General features: G+C 47.9%; 1 protein-coding gene and 1 long non-coding RNA gene across 2 annotated transcripts; both read left to right on the top strand.

Annotated features, from left to right (window-relative positions):
* The first annotated feature begins 5,731 nt into the window (after positions 1 to 5,731).
* LOC128080285 (uncharacterized) lies at positions 5,732 to 7,649 on the top strand. The gene is made up of 3 exons (XR_008206574.1): positions 5,732 to 5,771; positions 6,100 to 6,348; positions 7,504 to 7,649. It is a non-coding gene; the product is annotated as an uncharacterized LOC128080285 (long non-coding RNA).
* An 11,409-nt stretch (positions 7,650 to 19,058) lies between these two features.
* Positions 19,059 to 21,087, top strand: HAND2 (heart and neural crest derivatives expressed 2). Its single transcript, XM_052682338.1, has 2 exons — positions 19,059 to 19,763; positions 20,285 to 21,087. The coding sequence occupies exons 1-2, from the start codon at positions 19,212 to 19,214 to the stop codon at positions 20,381 to 20,383; spliced, it is 651 nt and encodes a 216-aa protein (XP_052538298.1). The 5' UTR covers positions 19,059 to 19,211; the 3' UTR covers positions 20,384 to 21,087.
* The last annotated feature ends 1,651 nt before the right edge of the window (positions 21,088 to 22,738 follow it).

The following is a 22,738-nucleotide window of genomic DNA, read 5'->3' on the forward strand; positions in this document are numbered from 1 at the left end:
GCTACTTAGAAACTGAGTACATGGGGTATGCCTTTGTTTTGAACAAGCAGAATCCTACTCTACAAATATACAAGTTTAATTTAGAACATCCTTTACAGAAAAAAAAATATATATAAAATTCTTATTACAAACAATGTCTCTTCCCACTCTAAAATCACCTTTCATATTAACAAATTAGTTTTTACTTCACAGAGATTTTCCTTTTTACATTGTTGTTTCCTGTACCATTTATTGCATTCTTTGATCTTGGCTGTACCTTTAAATCTATGTCATCTTTCTTAGGCTGTTTAGATAAATGTAGTCCAATAACTTTGCAGTTTTATCTTTTGTAACACAGATAACTATCACACGTTCAGCCTGCTATTCAGTTGTGAACAACCACAAGATTCTATTTTTAAAACTTCATAAAGCCCCAGAGAATAGCTGAAATAACTTAAAGGACATTACTAGTGACTATCACTAACTGGAAAGGAGGCCTGTAAACTCATGCAAACCATCTCTTATGTTTTGCTATTTCAAAAGACAGATTTCAAAGAACATGTCTTTATTTCACAAGGATTCAGCCATTCAATAATTCTGCACTTCTTGTGCATTTGAATCTCAGTTTGTATTAGCCAGAGTTTTAGTGAAAAATTTGATCTGCCCTGTATTTAAACGTATTAATTTAAGAGCATTTTGAATTGTAAATCATTTTGCAGACAGTAACAAAAATCTGAGAAAGAGAACTGGTGTACATCAAGGTAAGTTTAAAATAATGAAGTATTTGTTAATTTTGATACTTAATGTTATAGAAACCAAAAACCACTGTGTGGGTCAGGACTTTATACCAAGACATAGCATTGTTGGCTTTACTACCTAAAGTTTTCTAATATTAATGCACTAACTGAGTTGTTAAGAATTTAGAAGGAAAATTGAAACAAAACCTAGATGCTAAGTCATAATTTGGATAATTGTTCTGAATGCAGTTTCCACAGATTCAGACACTGCAGGAAGGAAGAAATGCTTCTCATTAGATGAGCCCAATTAATATGCTCAAGATACCTCATAAATCTACCTCAGTCAGAAATGAATGCAAGAAAGCAGTGAACTGGTGCAGAACAGCTGGTTAGAGTGAGTCTGTTGGAAGGCCAACAAGAATGTGAAGGGACAGAAGACCTAAGAAGAGAGGATGAATATCTTGTTTAGTAAAGGTGAGCATCCTTCACTTAGGTACTGACAGGCTGCTGCTAGGACCCTGGCAATGTCTTCTCTTTTCAACGTCAGTCAGGATACTCTCAGCCTGTACCACTGCAGTCACAGCAAGAGAGCAAGGTGGTCTTAAACTGAAATATGATTTTACAAAACAGGGGAGGGAAAAAGCATAATTAATGTCAGGATAATTCAGCTCTGGGGCATGGTGGGTAAAGAAACTGTGCAATCTCTGTTGTCAAGGATTTTAATGACCCAGCTAGACAAAGCCCTGAGCAGCCTTGTCTGACTCCATAGTTTATCCTGCTTTGAGACCGAAGGTGGGCTAGAGAGCTCCAAAAGTCTCTACAACCTTAATTATTCAGTGTTTCCATGGTTGCAGACACTAGCAATTAATGGTATCTCATATTTAGAGTGATTATTATGGAATTTCATGTTGTTTCTGACAATTTTGAAAGTAAAAGTTTGTACTTCTCACTTCCTTGGAAAGCTGTAAGATTGATCAGCTGTTCCACAGATTTTCCACCTCCTGTCAGCAATTCACTTTTCTGTGCAAGAAGCTGGAAAGCTCTGGAAAAAAAATAGCCTTCCAAGCATCTGTCAGTCTGTCTGTCCATCTGTTTGTGTACTATGACTTGTCACTCAGCAATCTGCTCTTCACACCATGGTAAGACTCTGAAGTTCCCCTTTTTCTGAGAAAGAGTTAATGGGGCTTGAGTGTTTGACACTCTCAAGATCTTCTGAGAACTTCACTCTACCCTTGCTTAAATGTACAGAAATACAATTGGACTAGCAGGTAAAATTACCCTCTTGCCTTGCAGTTTTTCAACTCTGAATCTGTATTTAAGCTTTTTACACATCCACACTCACATACAAAAATGAATTAAATAGGAATTATGTATTTGAATAGACGTGTTTTCTTCACTCACCTTGAAATGCCACCATGGTAATTTGACAGCTTTCAAGAAAGCAACGTGTATCTGGTGTCTACATACTAATTAATATATTTGCTTTTCCCTCCCGTGTTACTGTTTGTTCCTTGGGTTTAACCTTAGACAGTGACTTGGTTAAATGCTATATTGAATTTCACCATTTCCATTTGAACTACCTTTTTGGTAGTTCACTGAAGGGTTTATAGTTATCATGAGTGACCAAAGTACTTGGATGTGTGTACTTAGGTCAGCGTATAGGCCGATACATGTGGAATGTGGGTGAAATCTTTTAAAATAAAACAGCTGCACAAGAAATGGTCAAGCCATTCAAGGCAATATGATAGCTGCTATTAAATCCCACTTTGAGAAACTTCCTTTAGCTTTGATGATTTTTTTTTTCATCTCAAAAGTTGCTATCAATTTTTCACTGACCTCAGCTCAACCTCACAAAATCAACCTAACCTCTCGTCTGATCACATTTTTTGTATGTGGTGACAAAAGGAATAAAATAAAAATAATGAATTACATTGAAACTGAAAGTGACAGCAAATGGGGATGATTTGTGTTTTTAAAAACTCCATTAATTTTATTTTTGCAAAACCAGTACCCTGAGGTGGCTCAGATCAGGTTCTCTTTTTGTCTAAAGTTGAGGGAGGTTTGTATACAGTGTTTGAGTCTTTGTCTATAATGGTAACCAAACGCCCCATCTTAACAAGTGGCTGAGAATTAGCATAAAGACGTTTTCAGCAATTCAGGGCCTCTTGCTGTTGGAATAAAAATTATTTATATGGTGCTCACTCAGTATAGCATCTGAATGATTTGTAATCTTTATTTATGTTAATAGTATCTTTCTAAGGCATCTTTATTAATGTAAGCTCATATGTTCCCATTCAGATGTGAAAGGAAGGCATAAATGCAATGAGCAACATGGTCTCTGCATCACCTAAAGATGTCTGCCTTGTAGTGGAACCTAGCAGCACAAGCAAGGAACAAAGCATCCTTTTCTCTGTGTATGAGGCATCTTGCAATGTGCACAGAGTCACTGTGCCAAACACAAGATTCCTCCTGGCCCTCACACTAGATGCATCTTGAAATATTGCTTCTCCTCAAAACTTAAACGACTTGGCCAGTATAGAGTTCCTGTATTTCAGCTTGGGAAATCTGCGCAGCGTATGTGCACTCCACCCCACACTTCAGGAAGCAACATTCCCTGCTGCACATGCAACATTTCATTGCTCTGCATATTCACAGTAAATCTGACTTACAGAGCCTTAACTGTGCGTGCTCCCAATGACTGGGCAGCACATGGGCAGTAGGTCCATTAGCCAACCCCTAGAAGTGTCAGCTTTACTGTGCAAGCATGAAGTGACTTTGTCACACAAGCATAATAAATATGATGCTCTCTGAAAGTGTCAGGCTGACTATGAGGGTTCATGCAGTCTTGTGGTTACCACCAGGCTATGTACAACCCACTCATAGAGCAGCCTGAGCAGAGCATCTGACCTGCTACAGAAACCAAACAGCTTGAAATCCTAACAAATATATAAATGATTCAACAGCTGCCCAAGCAATGTTTCTGAGCTAAAAAAGAGAAGTTGCTCTGTAAACCCAGTCGTTTGGCAGTCTTAAATCAGCAGTATATGAAGGTGCCTCTGGAGATCTTGGTCTTCTCTCAAACACTGCAAACCGCACCTCTGTCCTCACTCTGGGATAATTGACCCTCTACCTACATCTGCATGGCCCAAACCCTACCACCGGCAGTGAAGGAGTCTGTTTCTTTCATAGCCTGGGTGTTAATTTAAGAAAATCTGTGCTTTTATAGAGTTAGTGGAAGGATTGGCAACCAGACCTGTGAATACTTACAAACCAAGAATGGCTTTCAGATTAATAAATACATGGAATACCCAGCTAGAAGATATAAGCACCTGTGTTTTGGCTTGCTCGGAATGAGACACCTTGCTCAAAATGAAAAAGAATATCTACAGCAGGACTGGGGCATCTCAAGCTACCAATTTTGCTGTCACATTATGGAAGCAGTAGATGACACATAATTTCCTAACCAAGCTTATCAGCACAGTCAGATGCTTACCATCCTCCATCTCCAAGACAGCTGTACTGAAAGCTTTTGGGCCCTTGAGGTACCCTTTCCTGTGACAATTTGTACCAACGATGCACAGAGCCACTGGGCCAATCACAATGGGGTGCTTTTGCCTCTCTTTTCTGATTAGGCTCATTTCAGCCTTCAATACAGTTAACTCTTGGGATCCTCCTGTCACTCCAGAAACATAACTGTATTTCGCTCCTTTATACCTTGATGGCATTAGAGTACATTGTGCACCAGTTGCCCATTGGAGCCTCTGTGGTTCTGATGTGTCAGGCCATCAAATCCACACAGTCCAATAAATGCAATTGTCCCTTTCCTCCACCTGGATGGAGGCAGGACACCCCTAGTTCTGGCTGTTGTATACATTACTCATCTCACATGTATGAAAACCAGAAGGCTCATTGTCAACTTCAGAGATAAGATCAGACTATCTTCTCTGTCTGAAGAACTGCCCACTGAAACCTGGAGCAGCTATTTTCCTGGAAGGACTCTCTCTTGTGATTCTTTTCCTTTGCAACTCACGAACTGGTGCCAGTAGGGCCAAGGTGGGTTTTCCATTCCACTTCCTCATAGCCTCTCCATGGTCATGTGGGTAAAGCCACAGGATGGTACATAGTGTGTACCCACTATATCCTCTCTCTCAAGTGGAGGAACACTTACTTCTAATAGCTGAGATATTGGTTTGTACAGGTGCAAGATATCTTGTCTTTGAATTGCTGGATCTCCTGGGACAGTTTCTCCACAGCTGAGATACAGGCCTGTAGGGAGGAAGAGATACTGTCTTCATACTGTCAGAACAGCCACTTCATTCACCACTGGTCTTTTGTTACTTTTCCAGTTCATTCCTGCCAGAGTGCTGGCGGACAATATGGTGCATTTTGTACAACCCTCCAGTTGTACACATACATATCACATCATCTGGATCTTGGGAGTGGGTATTGTCATCCAAATTAATTCCATATATCATCTCCACCACAGCTAGTTCCCTCAAGTACTAGATATCTTTCTCCATGGTAGTCCATTTGTCAGAGTTAAACATCAGGTATTCCTTGAAGGATACCAAAATAAGGCAACCACAAGAAACGTTAGATGCTGTTGCGTGGTCACATCTATAGGAAGTGTCAAGGAAAAGACAGTGCTGCTACTAATATTTTATTATACTGTATTATTTCTACTGTATTTGATTTTCATTTCAGTTCTTAAACAAAATTTTCCAGAAACATGTCATCCCTAATTTTATCACAGTGCTGTGAGCTTTGTGTTACAGGCATGCTCTTGACAAAATTTCTTGCAAGTATCATGTATATCTGTGCATGGGAACTGCTGAATCACAGCCTGAACCTCTGGCTGATCACCTGAGGCAAACAATGAGTCAGCCATGGGAGCACAAGGGAAGGCAATTCACCTGTGCTGCCAGAAAGGGTGGAGCCTGGCTCCACCTCTCCTAGACTGCCAGTAAGGGAAGGATTTAAGAGCTGACTGCCAGTAGGGAAGGATCTCTTTCGGAGATCTCTCCTCTGGAGTTTTGTAGTGAGTCCAGGACATGGGTAAGCATTCTATCTATTCTCTTTTTGTTATTATAATCTGCTTTGCCAAACTCTCTTGTTTATTTCATAATTATAGCATATTTATATTCATTGGCTATACAATCTGCCATCTCTTTATAAAATCTCCACCAGAGATCTGGAGAGGTGAGTTAATTGGAGATGGATTCTGTTTTTAGATACTGCTCTATCTCTCTCTGATTCTGTGGGAAAGCAAAACAAAATGCCTAAAAGTTTTCTGGTTAGCCTTATTGGTTAATGAGGTGCTAGCAGGTGTCTGGAGAGCACCACTCTGATTTGTGTGACACTTTCTTTTTCTGATGATCTTCAGAAGAAAGACACTTTATTTGAATGATTGCTCCTGTAGCTGTGGAATCCCTCTGAGCCACAAGCAGAAAGAGGGCTGGACTCAGTGCCACAAGTTTTGTTTCACACGCTGCTGCAATGAACCCACCAAGCAGACTTCATACCAAGTTGGTAGGGACTTGGAGTGGCAACACAGAAATGAAAGGCTTCATTCTCTATTCATGGTCTTATAAACTGCTAACTCCCACTCGAATTGCTCCACTGGATTCTTACTGTAAGTTCTTCAGCCTTTCTTTTGGTCTTTTCCCTTCACTTTATCCTACTGATTTTGCAGGAGAACATTTTAAACATGTAGAATTTCAAGCTTAAAAGTCTCTTCCACTGGTAACTTAAGTAGATCAGGCAGTATGAAAATGTTTTACAGCATGCACGTGTTGCGTGCTACAAGGGAGTGCAATTTCTGCCTGAGTCCAAGCTATTAATAATGATTTGTATGGAGACTAAGTAACGGAAAAAATATTTAGGAAAAGACTTCTTAGTTCCTATAAGATTGATTCTTTGGTAGGCAACTTTCTTAGCTTATGAAGTAATTTAGAAAGTGCTGTGTTGTAAATTACAAAGTATAGTACATAGCACTCAGGCTAAGGGCAGTTTTGTTATTATGACTGCCTGAGATCTGATAAACTATTATATCTGCCTTTATAAACACTTTATTAAATATCACACTATCACAAACCCAAGAATGTTGTATAAAAGCAACTTGAGCAATTCAACATCCACTTTTTGTCATAAAAAAAGAAATATTTTCTTGATTAGTTTCTATGAAGCATAATAACTGTAAAATAAACAAGATAATCCTTGTGTAAACAGCCAGGGTACGTGGAGAGCAGAAATGGACAGAGGCACAAAGAACATTCTTGGCTTTAAAGCTTGAAAACAAATATCTGCTTCATTTAATCTAGTTTAATAAAAATTTTGTGATATTTTTAAAGTCACTGGAAATAAATAAAGAAAAGGATTTCTAGGGATGTTTTGGTGGTTTGCTTTTACAGTATCTATCCTTCTAGGAAGGATCCCCTGGACAGCAATGAATCTTCATGTTCATGTGCCTCTCAGCTCTATCTCTAGATTTCAACAGGGGAGTTCTGCCTGGCATCTACTGTTTCTCTTCTTCATATACCAAAGAGACAAAAATTTGTCTTCCCTGCCCTCAGAGTAAGAGTCTAACCTAATGTTCACTGATAACATTCCTAACCTCACATTAGAAAAGCAATCAATGTTTCACAGCAATAACTATAGGACTCATCATTTGCTGTTTCCCTTCTTTAAGCATTTACTTGATGTCAGACATAATGAATGAATTTTACTTTATTTTTCTCATCATTTTAATTCCCAATTTTTAAGACTGTAATGCTTGACATTCCGACAGGAACTCACTGAAATTTCACCTGGCCAACTGAGAAGGAGACACCTGCCTTCACAAATGCCATCATCCAAGAGGACCCCAAAGAAAGCAGAATCAGAAATTTTTCAATAGCTCTGTGTGTGTGTGTGTGTGTGTGTGTATGCATCAAAAGAAAGGATATAAACAATATTAAAACTTAAAGCCTTCTTTTGGTCTTATTTATACCTTCATAGCATCCATCCTACAGGTAACAGATAGCAGATCTTCTGTTGACAGCAAAGGTGGGAGTGTGTAGAGGCAATCAGTATTTAAATGGCTGAAGTCCAAGTTAAGGAGTGGGGTATCTTGAAAACACCCCAATGTTTTTATGGGAGAGGGTAGGGGAAGAAAGAGCTGTTAGCTTCTGGTGTAAAAATGCTGGAAATTTTGAAAGAGTTGGGAAAAAAGATCTTGTTTAAAGTTATTCTTACAAAATAGTGACAATTCTGGAATAATATTTAAATCATTCTAATTGCTGGATTTCATAGCTTTTCAGAAAAAAAAAATACTATGCAGTTTCAAATTATATCACACATTTTATCACTTCTGATGCTAAACAATTACAGTTGCTGTGTTCTTGGAGCTATGCAATGTATGGTTATGGTAGTCATTTAATAGAAGATGCCATATTGATACTATGACAAAATTGAAAACTGTGGGGGGGACCTTTCTTTACCATTTGCTTTATGCTGTCTTCAGTGGTTCCTATTATGTCCTGGACTGGGAAACATAAAGGTAGTTGTAGGAAAAATGTCAGAAAGAGGGAAAATAGAGACTGGGCCTGCACCAGCCAAGCCTGGAGGTCATCCAGACTACTGGAAAATAACCTGACTTGAGGCTCTTACCTGTGGTCCAAGGGAAGGACCAGTTCCTCCTCATATAGAAAAGTGTTTGAACATCTTATGCTTTTTTTTTTTTTTCTAAAATGTGCATAGGCATCAAGGTTTTTTACTTTGTTTACACTAATGCTATCTTTCATCTAAGTTTCCATTTAAACACCATTTCTGAAACCCTCAAATTTAGCCAGTGGCAGATTTACGAGGAGTCAGTGTGAGAAAAGAATGTCCATTATTCATTTCTGGGTAGCACCATACACACTCCTATGAACATTGTGCTTTCTTAGTCATGCACTACATCTGCATGGATTAGGGCAGTGTCCTCCCATGAATTTTTTTTTTTTTTTTTTTTTTTTTTTCCTCCAGTTCCCTTACCAGTAGGATTGACAGAATGTTTGCAACTTTTATTTATTATTATTTTTAGAGCTATCCCAACAGGCAAAAGTAACAAAATGTTTTGTGGACATACCGCAGTGTTCAGTGCAACTCCACAGTCTGTACTTATCATTAGCCAAGAATGTAGAGGCATACTTATAGCACAGCAATCAAGGTGTTATTGTGATAGTCAGTAAATGTATTTGCTCATTCTTAAACAGGAATATAGAGTTTATCTTCGGCACAAGGGAAGCTAACAAATATGGGTTTTTCCAAATGATTTTAAGGGGAAAGCAAAAGGGAGGAAATTTCTCTCTGGTTTTGCAGAGGAGTTTCTAGCCCAGGGTGCCTCTAATTGGGGTGAGATGAGAGCATTTGAAATGCAGACTGCCGGGGCTCTGCTCAGCACTCTCCCCAGTCATGAAGCTGCATTGGTGAGCTGATAACAGACAGAGATCTAAAAGCCTATCCCAAGCACATCTCTCTGGGAGCTGTCCTGGAGATACCAGAGTGAAACTTTGCCCAGTATGCATGGCCAAATGGTCACAGAGCAGCAACAAGATAGGAACTCCATTACCTACAGAGGGATTAGGAATGTGTTCCCAGATGAAAGCTATCATCTTTTTTTTGTTTGTTTGTTGAACAGCAAAAACAGTAAGGGAAGCATTGTACCCTCTGCTACTGTGCAAAATCATGCAATGGCTGTTTAGAATCACACTTTGTTTCATGTGTAGTTGAATTTACCGTGGGAGTAGAGAAGCATTTACATCCAGAGAATCTGCATTCCTCCAAGCAGATGTTTTTAATTTTAATAACATCAGCCTGTAGAAATGAAGATCTGAAATATTCTGGTTGCTGTGTGCATGTTGCCGTTTAGGAGCAACACTTTCTTGGTGAGTTAGCAGAAAGATCAGGAGTCACCAGGAGAAATAATCTACTGATAAATCAGCTACCAAGAATCGTGCTGCTTTTTTTTTTTTTTCCCTTTGAAAGCCACTTTAAAATGCTCTCCTGTACAGAAGAATGTCATTTTTTGTGCTGTAGATATGCTGTGCTATGTGTAGACCCATAGACCTCTACTTTGAAAATTGCACATGTAAAATTGTTTGCGGTGTGTGCCTTTACTTTTTCCACACATGCAGCCCAGATGTGAGCATGTACATATCACATGAAATGGGCATGCACAGTTTTTACAAGTTAGGACGTATCTTTAGGAATAGTACACTCGTGGAGTCAGCGGGCTCCGCTGCACACAGGGCAGAGCCCCTGGCCTCCAGCTCACTGAGCATAACCATTCATGCAGGGCTCGGTCTTCCCTCTATTCTGCCAGTGCTGCAAACTTCAGACTAGCACAGAGGTCCTTGAAGTGGCTGTAAAACAGCATTTGCAGTGCACCGGTGCAATAGAGATCAGCTCAGGACAGCTTCTCAGTAAGAAAACGGAGCATGACCGGTTTGTGTTGTGCTCTGCCCCCCTATGTGAGCCTGGTGAACATATTGGAGAGAGCTCAAGAACATCCCGACCATTTCCTTTAGCAGTAGGCACGTGCAAAAGTTGAATTCATGCAAATAGGTTCCCCTCCCCCGAGTAATCCTGCAGCCTTAATCAGGACAACTCACTCTGATGAGGAGGACTGTGTATGTCAGTTTCAATCATCTTTCTTTTTTCCACCATTACATTTTTGTAGGTGTTACTCCACGTGTGGTTAGGATTGATGTATCAAATCTGTAGATTGTTCCACAATATTTCTTAAGAAAACTAAGGTTCTGAAATCGTTTGATTGATCCACTGAGAAAGAAGTTTGTGAAACTGTGAGACAATTTGTGAAGTTGCTTTATTTGAGCCCACGCTTCTAAATCACAACCAGGCAGCAAACCACCAGACCTTGCAGCTATTCCTTGCTCTCTGGGTGACCTAAATTGGGGTTTGGGTGACCAGAGTAAGCCTGATTAGAATTCGACAATAAGAAAGAAAGAACCAAGCCATGAGGACAGAGAAAAATATTCCTACTGCCTGAGAAGCTGACTTGCTAGCATTTAATAAAATGGCTTTAGGGCATATAAATGCCATTTTACAGTGGAACACGACTCTGAAAAAATATATTCTCTGTAAGGGAGATTTTTAAAGGTACTGAGAGCAGAGAGCAAAGAGCTGTGTATTTTGGTTTCCAAACATATCCAGGATTTAAATCATGAAAGAGGTTTCCATGCTGAACCTGCACATATTTCAAGGAGCTTTGGACTCCTCGCTGCTCTGAAATCCTCCCCCTGATCCACCCGTCCTTATTTTAGCACGTGAATCTCTCTATAAACCTGGTCCTGTGAAACTAGAGCTGTGCTTTAGCTCCACGGGTGGATAAACTATCTCGAACGTTCACCGTTTGGGAGCAACCAGAAAGAAAGTAGCTGTATGTGTGCAGCAGGAGAGGGACGGTGGAGCGTTCCCTTCTGCCTTGAAGTTCTGCAAGTCAGTAAAGGAGGGAAGGGCACAGCAGTGGCACCTTAAATAATCAAATCGTGTCCTCGCAGTGCTCACACGGAACTCTTGTGCCGATGCTGAGCCTGTGGAAGTCGAGGGGGACTGACTCTGGGCTGGGAACAGAGATTCGGGTGTCCCCGCATTGGGGCCCGGTGGCGGAAACGGGGTTCTTCTCTCCGTAAGCATCTGTAGATGTACCTGCAAAACGGCTGAGAGGTAAAACCGTGGAATCCTTGTGGTTTTGCTGCTAGAGAGGATCCATAAAAAGAGATTTATTGTCATATTTCCCTTTTGTGTTGTACGTTTCTCCTCCGCCATAAAATATTCTCGTCAGTTTATAGCCAAGCGAATATAGCAGCTTAGTTCCTAAGCGCCAAAGTTTCCCTCTGCTACACGCGGGCTTCAGCCGTAATTGAATTAGCGCCGATTTTTGTTGTCGCTGCGAGCGGGCGGCTGCCTCAAGCTGCGGGAGGGGCTTCTCGGGGCCCGCGGCTTTGCTCAGGGACCTCCACGGACCCGGACTCGCCCATGAGTCTGCAGGAACCCGTCCAAGAGCGGTTTTAACTTTTATTCTTCCTGCAGCAGATTTAAAGCGGCTTTGTACAACAGTCAAACAAGAATAAGCAGCTGTGGAAAATATAACAAATCATAACAGCGGTTTCGCAGAGAGCGGGAGAGAGAAGCCCGCAAAGCAAAAGCGACGGCCCTCAGAGCCGGGCGGGGGGCAGCCCTCGGGACGGAGCTGCGGGGGGAATCCCGCGGGCTGGGAGCCGCAGATCTCGGGCAGAGCTGGGCGCGGGGCGATGCTGCTGTCTAGTTTTTGTTTATTCCCTCCAGCCGCCCCCGAGACCCCTCGCTGGGTGGGAGAGGTGTCGGCAGCGGGGGGCAATGGAAGCCGGCCCCAGCGGGCAGGTAGCCACCGGCCCGGCCGTAATTACAAAGCAAACAAGGGTGAAATATTGGAGCGGCCTCTCCCCTGACAAGATCTGCGCTTTTTGCCGCCAATTTGTTTGTGGAGCTCTATTTAAAGGCGCTTGATTGAGGAAATGTTGAAAATAGCAGTTAGGGTTTCCCTAATGAGACCTCTAGAGGAAAGCAGTGGCATTCAGGGGGCTCGAGAAGGAGGAGGAGGGGGCAGCGCTTAACACTTTCCAGCCACCCCCAGGCCTCGGGGCTCCTCCGTGCTGGGGGAGCCGCGGGAAGACGAGGGGCAGCGGGGGACAGTGGGGGACAGCGGGGGACAAGGGAGCCGGTCTCCTGCCCAGCCTCTCGCACCGCCTCGGCTATCCACGGGCAGCGGAGGGGCCGGGGCAGGGCCGATGCCGGCCTCCAGCGTGCGCCCCGTCGGGGCTCTGCCTCCCTGAGCCGCTCTCGTTACCGGGCCGGGTCCTTGCCGCAGCACCGCGTTTCGTGACAGCCTATCGCGGGCGGGCAGACGGAGAAACGGAGGTCTTTGGAAATGTTGAAACGGCAGAGAATGTAGTGAGCCAGCAAAGAGGTTTGTCACTGATATGCTCCGCTCTGGGGCCTTGTGGCACTCTTTTCCATGTATTCATTGCTTCCTTTTTCCTCGCTGGGCGAGCCTGCCCCGGCACTGATACTCGCAGCCTCACATACACTTACATGCTCAATTAGCGCCTGTCTGAACCCCATATTAAACACAAACGAGATCTTTAGTAAAACGCGCGTCGATAGTATTTTGAAAGGTGCTAATGTCCGTAAGGGAATGTGGATTTCAGCCCACTTTCAGGCTTTTTCCTTGAGTGCTAACATTTGAGAGACATTGAAATCCGCTCTCTCTCCATTTTATAATGGAGCTCCGGTTCCGAAACCGGGGGATCGCTCCAGGCCCACCCCTCCCGCAGCCCCCAGCCGCTGCCCGGGCCAGGCCGGCACCGTCCAACGCTCCGCGCTCTTCGCGCACCGCAGCGTGATGTTCCCCGCACAGATACGGACCTGGAGCGTGATCAAAATAACCTCCTAAGGAGCACTTAATAAAAAGGGGCATTGTCTTTTTCGAGAGGGGAGGGAGGAAAAGAAAGAAAGAAAGAAAGAAAGAAAGAAAGAAAGAAAGAAAGAAAGAAAGAAAGAAAGAAAGAAAGAAAGAAAGAAAGAAAGAAAGAAAGAAAGAAAGAAAGAAAGAAAGAAAGAAAGAAAGAAAGAAAGAAAGAAAGAAAGAAAGAAAGAAAGAAAGAAAGAAAGAAAGAAAGAAAGAAAGAAAGAAAGAAAGAAAGAAAGGAAGAAAGGAAGAAAGGAAGAAAGGAAGAAAGGAAGAAAGGAAGAAAGGAAGAAAGGAAGAAAGGAAGAAAGAAAGAAAGAAAGAAAGAAAGAAAGAAAGAAAGAAAGAAAGAAAGAAAGAAAGAAAGAAAGAAAGAAAGAAAGAAAGGAAGAAAGAAAGAAAGAAAGAAAGAAAGAAAGAAAGAAAGAAAAAGTGTTGACTTCGTAAAATATGTGCTGCGCGGTGATGTCAAATATTTATTTTTGTTGTCGCATTTACACCCAAGGCTTTGGCCTCGGCTCCGTTTCCCTGCAGGTCTCGGGAGGTAAATGACACGCGGCTCTTTCCGTTACTTTCCCGAAGAGAAAAGGCTTTTATTCCCCCCCCTCTCCACCCCCACCCCCTTTTTTTTTTTTCTTTTTCCTGCTAACGCGAAGCAGAGGGGCGTTTTGCACACCCGCGGATCGGCCGTAGTGTCGTCAGAGCGCGTTACAGCGCGGTCGCGCGTTTCCAGTAAAGCCTCCTGCCCCTCTGTTTATAATATGCCATTTCTGTTTGTAATTATTTTTATTTTAATTTTATGTCATTTTTAACAGAAGCCAGGCCGATTTCCCCCGTGCTTTGTACACAATGCTCTCTTTCTCGATAAGATGTTCCTTCCTATCTTTTCGGTTTTTCTTTTTAAAATGTTTATAATTCCCCACGAGCAATTCTCCGTTATTTCTCTCTTGCGTTTTAAGGACTTGTCCCTGTCTTGCTTTATTTGTTTGTGTGAAATTTAGTTTGAAAGGAGATCAGAGAGAGCAGGAGGAGTTTGTAATAAGAGAATGACCAAGTGACCTAAAGGCTGATTATATGTCATTAACTGGAGACTCGGTGTATCCAAATTACCAAAAAGACCTCACTCGGGCAGATCAATTACACTGAGATACGCGCCGAGGCCCCGCGCTCCGCTGCCCCCGACAAGTGCGGGGCCGACGCTGTAGCCGCACCGCCCGCAGCCCGAGCGCTGCCCGCCGTTGCCATGCGGGCACACGGCAGCGGGGCACCGGGCACACAAAACTCGGGCTGCGGAGAGGGGAACGCTGAGGGGATTTCCCACCCTCCGGAGGGGCTTCTTTTAAGCCAGGCTTGGTTGCTTTTGATATGTTGAACGCTACTTAAAGCCCTGCCTTGTCCAGTGGGGTCTTTCCTCGATAACAATGGAAGCGTTGAGTTCTGTTAAACCCCAAACGATGCTAACCCAACCCCTCCAGTGCGTGAACTTCGGATGCTGGAGGAGAAATCAGTAATAAAGAAATGGCACCCGCGAGCAAGTTCACTAGCGCCGGGCTCAAGATCGGCTTCAGGATGCTCTTTCCCAGGAATGCAAACAACATTACATGGAAAAATGTGTGCGTGTCTGTAGGCATCTGTGTGCGTGATAGTACACGGGGTGTTCAGGAGACTGGCAACCAAAGAACAGAGAGACACAGTGTGTGCTCACAGCAGCATTTCTTACAGCCTTTATTATCATCCTTCTGACAAAGAAGGGCTCTTGGTTTGAGTTCGTTGCATTTTTCTTTTCTTTCCATGATTTCTTTCTAAGGTCTGAATGCAACTCTCGATCCTCAGTCACAAATATCAGCAACCCTCGAATAATTGCTCACACATGCAGTAGGAAAACGCACACGGTCCCATGCTTACTGCCAATCACTGCAACCTGCACAGTGCTCACTGTCCTCATCCCTGCTTTATGTTTTGTATGTCCTTTCCTTTCCTTTCCTTTCCTTTCCTTTCCTTTCCTTTCCTTTCCTTTCCTTTCCTTTCCTTTCCTTTCCTTTCCTTTCCTTTCCTTTCCTTTCCTTTCCTTTCCTTTCCTTTCCTTTATTTATTTAAATGCACTGCATAGGTTATCATGCCTGGACATTCATTCCCCATAGCAGTAACGTAAAGCAGGGTTCCTGCACTTTCAAGGGCAGCAATTAGTTCGGGCCTGGTGGGCCCAATTCTGCCCTCTGCCCCAGACGCTGAAATCGAGGTTGCCTGAGCGTAACTGCGGGCATAAGTAGGCCCATTAGGCACAAGTCCTCTTCATTAACCCACGCTGACAGGTTGACCTTCAAATGATATTTCTCCGGTGCCTCTTTATAGAAGTCCACTTTCCTGAGGCTTTGTGGTCTTTCACCAACTCCTGAGTGGAGTCTCAGAGGAAGGAAGTGCCGCTGGGGCACGGGGCACCACAATGTCCCCAAACCCATCCGAGGATTACACCCTTTTCCCATTCCCTCACTGCCGGTCAGTGACATCATGCACGCTATAAATCCAAACGCTACTCCAAGCCGTGCAGCGGGCGGCCGAGAGATGTGGTAGGCAGAAAACCAGAGGAAAAGAGAGCCGGGGGTGGAGACGACAGGGCCGGGGTGCCCTTGGGGTGCTGGGGGGTTCCTTGGGTTAGTGGAGCTGCAAGGTGAATGAAGGAGAGGCCATTCACTGCCGCTTGGAGCAGGACAGGACGCTGCACCCCAGGCGGCTCCGCGTCTCCCAGAACGGGGGATTGCTCTGCCGTCCCCGGAGAGTCACCCCCAGATAAGTGCGTAAAGACAGAAAAAGCCTGGGGTGAAGGGGGGGGAAAAGCAGCCTCGGCACGGTCGCCACCAAAACTTCTTAATTGTGGCGAACTCGGAAAGTGTTGTCTGGCAGCAGAGATTTCCCCGCCCGACGTGCAACCTTTTTTTTTTTTTTTTTCCCCTGGCGGGGAAAAAAATGACATATGGGGAGACCCTTTTTAAAAAAAAAACTTTTTTTTTTAACTTTTTTTTTTCCCCCTTTTCTAAGAGACTGATATGTGAGTGGGGAAAAAAAAATTCAAATCAATAAATGGAAGATGGGAAAAACTTGTCAGCTGCCCCTGAGCCTTGTCCTGTGAACGTTATGTAGGGCTGCGGCGGCTTCAGCCGAAGAGCAAAGCGCGGCCCGAGCAGCGAGGAGTTGGGGGAGGACAAGAGGAGGCATTCGCACTAAAACTCACTTTATAAAATGCATAAGCAATCTCTGGGGGATAGGAGGAAAATTATATGTATGGTCCTGCTGGGTGCTTTAGCGAGAGAGCCCCTTTCTCCAAAGCTAATTAAGCAATAACGATTCGAGCTTCGAGACCGGTGTTCTGAGCCATATCTCCCGGATCTTTTATTCCTTTTTCTCTGTCTCACGTTCTCCGTTCCCTTCATCACAGGGGACATTATCGGAGTCACCGCAGTGCCACGGACGCTGCCGCAGTTTCGGTCCAGCCCGTGGTGTGTCAGAAAGCTCCTACACGAATAAGGACAGTGCAAAGGAGCATGTCTCCATCCTCAGCCCTTGCATTCTCCCAGCCTCGGCAATGCCGCTTCTGCTCCGCACCGAGGAAAGCACCTCTGCCGAACGCAGCCGGAGGAGCGCCGTGTGCCGGCCGTCGCTGTAGGCGCTGTGCCGGTGGCTTCCGCGGGGTTCTACGGACGCGTGGTGCCCGCGTCCTCACTGCAATCTAAAAATCTGCACCGGAGATACGTTATTTCCTTAGGACAGTACAACATATGTGCGCATACAGAGATAGAGATTTATCAGTCGTTTTAGTGCAAGCATGCGTTCGTATGACCGAACGTGTATTTACATACGTTCTGCGTCTGGACTGGCTTTGCTTTTTCATGGCGTACACTGGATGCACACACGGATTTATACTCATACGCACGCACAGCCGCTTTCTGTCCCGTTGCACTGCCCCCAGAGACTGCACACCGCTCTCCCCTTCCCTCTGGAGCCTGGCATCACCCGCTCTGCTCCCCAGTCGTGCCCGCCGAGCCCGCCACTCCTGCCGCCCCCCAGCCTCCGGGCGCGGCCGAGTTGAATCCCGGGCTCAGCGCTGCTCCTTCCCCCCGGCGCAGGGCCGCTCCCCGCCTGCTCTTCCCCAGTGCTTTCCCCAGGCATCCCCACCGCCTCCGCCCCGAGAACTCCGTGTTCCCGCAGGAGAAGGACCCGCGGCTCCGCCACCGCCTCTGCAGCTCCTTCGTCTCTATCTTTCTCTTTCTTTAATTTACGACCTTTCGGCTCCTGTTGACACAGTTTTCCACACTGCCTACAGTGCGAGGTCGCATTGTAATATACGCCGAATGAGATCAGCCGTCGGGCAGTGCGCAGGAGGGTGGGGATTTGGTGTTTCCCCGCAGTTGAGCGATGCTCGGCTCCGTCTGAGGATAACAGCAGTCGGCCTCATCTCCCAGCTCTCCTCGGGTCGCAGCCTGGGGTCTGCTTTCCTTCCCTCAGAGTCAAACACCTGGAACTGTTCTTCCCACGGGCTGTGTTCTTTTTGGCCGCAGAGCGGGAATGCGGAGAAAAATATCTGTATTTGTCGCTAAAGGCGAGGAGGCAGGTTCCGAACACGCTGTAAGGAAGATTCTGTGACTTACCGCAGAGCCCAGTTAAACAAACACGGAGCTGACGTCTGGAGCCGCACCGCGCCAGGACCGCTGCTCGAGGTGCGGGCGCAGTCGCGGGCCGGGGGCAGCGCTCGGTGCCTGGTTCAGTGGCGGTGCCTCGGAGCTGCTCTGGCTGAAAGCCCCATGCCGGCTGAGCCCGAGACCCGCGCTCCGCTCTCCCGGTTCGCGTTACGCGGTGCGCTCCTCCCTCATTCCCTTTGTGCGCGTTACGCGGCGCCAAGCGCACGGGCGCGGTGTTGCCCATCGCGGCCGGGACGTCCGCGGTGTCCTCGGAAGCCGCTTCTACGTGATCCTCTACGGAGCGGCACGAAGCGCTCCGTGAACGCCACGATCGCAACGATTTTTTTGCCAAGAAATCTCCTGCATCCATACTGTACCTGGCTCGGGATTGTCCGATATTTACATTTTAATGATTTTGTTGCTATTTTTTTTTTTAAACGAAGATTTTACAGTAAGGCATCTGCTAAACACTTGCATTAACCTCTGCCTCCATGATAATTCCCCCCCTTTCCCCCCCCTCGTTTTAATTACGCTCTGGATGCGGAGGGGCAGCCAATCCCGGCCGAGGAGCTCGGCAATTAGCAGGGCCGACATCAAAAAGTTTTATTGCGGAGCCCCGCGGACTCCGCCCCCGCCGCCAGCCATTGGCGGTCGCCGCCTCTGACGCCATATATTAACCCGAGCGGCCCTAAACATGTAGCTGTCCATGGAGGTCGGCCCGGGGAGCCCTGCCAGTGCCCCGGGCCGCGCCGAGCCCCGCCGCCACCGCCCCCCCGATGTCCCAGCGGAGTGCTGAGCATTGAGCCGCGCGGCGCGGAGAAGCGCCGACCGCGGCCCCCGAGCGCAGGGGAGTGTGGGCAGCGGCGAGCGGCCGCGGGCCGGGGCGTATGGAAGGGGCCCGCGTGTAAGTACCACCCGGCCGGGCCGCCGCGGACTTGAGAGCGAGAGCACAGGGAAGCAAGAGGCGAGGAAGAGCCTGGGCTGGGAAGCCGAGCCCATTTGTTTGGTCGACTGCTCTCCGTAGCGCTTTTTTTTTCTTTTTTCTTTTCTTTTTTTTTTTTTTTTTCCTCTCTCTCGCGCGTGTGTGCGCGCTTCCTCGAAGACCCAGCCCCGGGCGAGGAGGAGGAGAAGGAGGTGGAGGCACAACGCATGAGCGGCGGCGGCGGCGCCTGGGGAGGGGGGATCGCTCGGGCACCCGCGGGGACTCCGCAGCAGCGCCCCATGGAGCGGCACTGAGGGCCGAGCGGTGCCGCCGGAGCGGCGGGCTGGGGCGGGCGGCGGGAGAGCTTCGTTCGGGGCCGGGGGCGGGCCGGGGCGCGCGAGGCAGCGGCGATGAGTCTGGTGGGAGGTTTCCCCCACCACCCGGTGGTGCACCATGAAGGTTACCCCTTCGCCGCCGCCGCTGCCGCCGCCGCCGCCGCCACCCGCTGCGGCCACGAGGAGAACCCCTACTTCCACGGCTGGCTTATCAGCAGCCACCCGGAGATGTCCCCCCCCGACTACAGCATGGCTCTGTCCTACAGCCCCGAGTACGCCAACGGGGCGCCGGGCATGGACCACTCCCATTACGGGGGGGTGCCGCCCGGGAGCGGCCCGCCCGGGCTCGGGGGGCCCCGGCCGGTGAAGCGCAGGGGCACGGCGAACCGCAAGGAGCGGCGCAGGACTCAGAGCATCAACAGCGCCTTCGCGGAGCTGCGCGAGTGCATCCCCAACGTGCCCGCCGACACCAAGCTCTCCAAGATCAAAACTCTCCGCCTAGCCACCAGCTACATCGCCTACCTCATGGACCTGCTGGCCAAGGACGACCAGAACGGGGAGGCGGAGGCTTTCAAGGCAGAGATCAAGAAGACGGACGTGAAGGAGGAGAAGAGGAAGAAGGAGCTGGTCAGTGCCGCGGGACGGGGCGGGAGGGGTTCGTTGTGGGCAGCGGCGAGAGCTGGGGTTCGCCGAGGGGACGGGGGCGCGGTGACTGCGGAGCCGTTCGGCCCGGCCGCGCCTTCGCGCCGGAGCTGCCTCGCGACCTTCAGCGGGAGGCCCCGCTTCGCCCAGCCCAGCTTCGCGCAGGGCCTCACGGAGCGCTCGGGCCGCGTTCGCCCGCGTTTCGGCGGCTGCCGTTGCGTCGCAGGCCCGCGGCTCCGCCCGTGCGGCGCGATGCGGCGCGGTCCCGGAGCCCCGAGGGCCCCCCGAGCGGCGCGCCCCGAGCTCTCATCCCTCAGAGGGGCCGCCCCGCGAGCAGTGCTCTGTCCCCGCAGCGCGGAGGCCCCGGGCCGAGCGGCGTTTGCTCGCAGCTTTTCTCCAGGGCCGCGGTCGGGGCGAGCCAGGAAGTCAGGAATCTGCCTAACTTCGTTTCTCCTCTCCCCGCTTTGTTTCTCTCTCTCCTTCTCCCTTCGCATCCTGTCTCCCAGAACGAAATCTTGAAAAGCACAGTTAGCAGCAGCGATAAGAAAACCAAAGGGCGGACAGGCTGGCCGCAGCACGTCTGGGCGCTGGAGCTCAAGCAGTGAGCGCGGCGGGGGCCCCGCTCGGCGCTCCCCGAGGACTCTCGCGTTCGGAACCATCCCGCTTATTTATGTGCAATTTCTCCCCCACCCCCCTAAAATGTGGATATTTGAAGGAGAGGGAAAAAGCATTCCATAGATGGCTATGAAGAGGAAACTCCGTCTTGGTAAGGGGTAATAACGTCTCTAGTAGTTCCGTGAATGTTATTTGCTCTGTATAAAACCCCCGGGAAAACAGAACGGTAGAGAAGGAGAAAGGGAAAAAAAAAAAAAAAACCCTCCCTGGCATTAGTGTGTATGTGAAGTGTATCTTTAATACTTGGCCGTTTGGATATAAATATTCCTGGGATTATAAAGTTCTATTTCAACAGAAGCAGTTGCACCCGCGTTCGGTCGGCTCCGTATTTCGTGTCGTGATTTTGTTGTGGTTGTTCGGTATTCTGAGATGTTTTCAGCAGTTATTGGTTATGTGCACTTCCGTCCATAAGGGAAAAAGTGGAATCTAATTAATATTGAAGGTGTAAGCGTTGTAAGTACTCAATAAACCACTGTGTGTGTTTTTTACAAAAAAAAAAAAAAAAAGAAGGGGGGGAAAGAAACCCAAATCTTTTTATGTTTTATACCTCAAAATGTTTTGAATAACAGCATTGTTTATGGCTTTTTTTCATAATATTTAAAATATTCGGAAGTAAACTAAATTATAAAGATGGCTCCGAGGTTCGTTTTTAACCCAGTGCCCGAGTGAGAGGAGGGGGTGAGGGGCGGCTCCCCCCTCCCTGTGCCTGCAGTGTTCTCCGGGAGAGGGCTGCCGGGCGGGGGATTTTGGCTCTGCTCAGCTCTGTTGGCCCAGGTAGTTCCGTACCGAGCAGGGAAGAGGGAAAGGGGCCGGAGCTCTGCGCGGAGTGGGGACCAGGACAGCAGGTTTACGATTTGCTGCGGTGAGCTTAGTATTATTAACTCAGTGGTTCCCAAAGCTTTCACGAATTACAAAGCCCTTTCCTTTTCTTCTTTTTTTTTTTTTTTTTTTTTTTTTTTTTTTTTCAGCCCCTTCCACCTCTTCCGTGATAAACCTCGGCTCGGTATCGCCGCGCCCTCTAAACCCGTGCTGGCTCTCTCTGCAGGTCCGTGGCCGTGTGCCCGCCAGCCCCGCGCCCGAGGAAGTGGCTCCCGCCGCCCCCCGACCGTGAGCGGAGGTAGAGGTGCGATTGCCCGAGCCAAGATCAGGGCGTCCCGCGCCGGCGCTGGGGAGGTTGCGGGGTTATGACAACGGGACCAAAGGGCCGTGCCCTCTTCCCGGCGGGTCAGGCGGCCCGGCCTTGCGCTCCTGCGTGGGGCCGTGTTTACAGCCACTTGCCTTTGTTTGTAGCACTTGCAGAGAGGAATCTCCCCCTTGTTTGCTTTGCCCTGCCTGCTAGTGGCCGGGCTGACGAAGCAGAGGGCTCTGCAGCCCCCAGTCTCCGTTCTGCCTTCTTCAGTCTTTGCCACTCGCCAGGGCATGGGGCTGCTGCCGAGAGCTGTCCTTCCCGGGTTTTCCGATCCGTAATACTCTCCTTTTCGAAATGTTCGTTTTTTCAGTCCTGGGAGTCCCCCCGGACCAGCTAAGGAGGATCTCTTTTTAATTGTTCGGTAGTGAGGATTTTGCCGTCTTCTCAGGAGCAGTCATTCCCGGAGCTAAATCACGAGAGCCCTAGACAGCCCGGAGCCGGCAAAAGGCTAAATGGGGGAGCGGGGCGGCAGAAGGTGAATTGATGGTAGCCGGGATGTCAGCACCCCGGCCCCGCTCTGCGAGGCGGAGGGACTGATAAGAACGGGATCCTCGGCCTCAGGGCAGCTGTGTGGGAGGTGCGGGGCACGTAGCTGCAGTGGGACCCGATTGTGGGCAGTGCGGTCGTTCCGCAGCGTTTCCTTGCGTGATGTGGTGTAGCCGGGTGGGTCCAGCCCGGCTCTTGGCCCGGCTTTGCTCGCGGCCCGACGCTCACCTCTAGAGAAAATGACTTCTAATTCCCCCCCTTCCCCTAAGCCGAAAAGAAACAGCAGTACTCCCAGCGGGCCTCTCTTCGGCACCCAGAGCCTATTGCTCCTGTGGTGGAGATGCAGGCCGAGCCCCGGTCGCTGTCTCCCGGGGCTGCCCCGTGTTTGGCCAGCGGCTGCGGGATGTGTTTATGCCAGCGGGGCAGATGAGCTCAACAACAGCGATTTAAAATTTGTTGGTTAATTTTTATTTTTTTTCCCCGCCCGCTCATTTTCAGGAGCTCTTCTGTACGTCAGGAGATGATTGCAACGATTACTGCTAATTTGCTTTCGTTGTCAGAGCGCTGTGATGGGCTCCCTTCTGCCCAAGCCGCAGACACCCCCGTAACG

This window comes from Tympanuchus pallidicinctus, unplaced genomic scaffold (genome assembly GCF_026119805.1).
Source record: "Tympanuchus pallidicinctus isolate F22 unplaced genomic scaffold, pur_lepc_1.0 scaffold2, whole genome shotgun sequence".
Taxonomy (NCBI): Eukaryota; Metazoa; Chordata; class Aves; order Galliformes; family Phasianidae; genus Tympanuchus; species Tympanuchus pallidicinctus.

Bases quoted from the DNA above. Each gene is read 5' to 3' on its own strand.
- HAND2 (XM_052682338.1), top strand. From the start codon at position 19,212: ATGAGTCTGGTGGGAGGTTTCCCCCACCACCCGGTGGTGCACCATGAA. The intron at 19,764-20,284 runs GTCAGTGCCGCG...CCTGTCTCCCAG, and splicing joins AGAAGAGGAAGAAGGAGCTG to AACGAAATCTTGAAAAGCAC.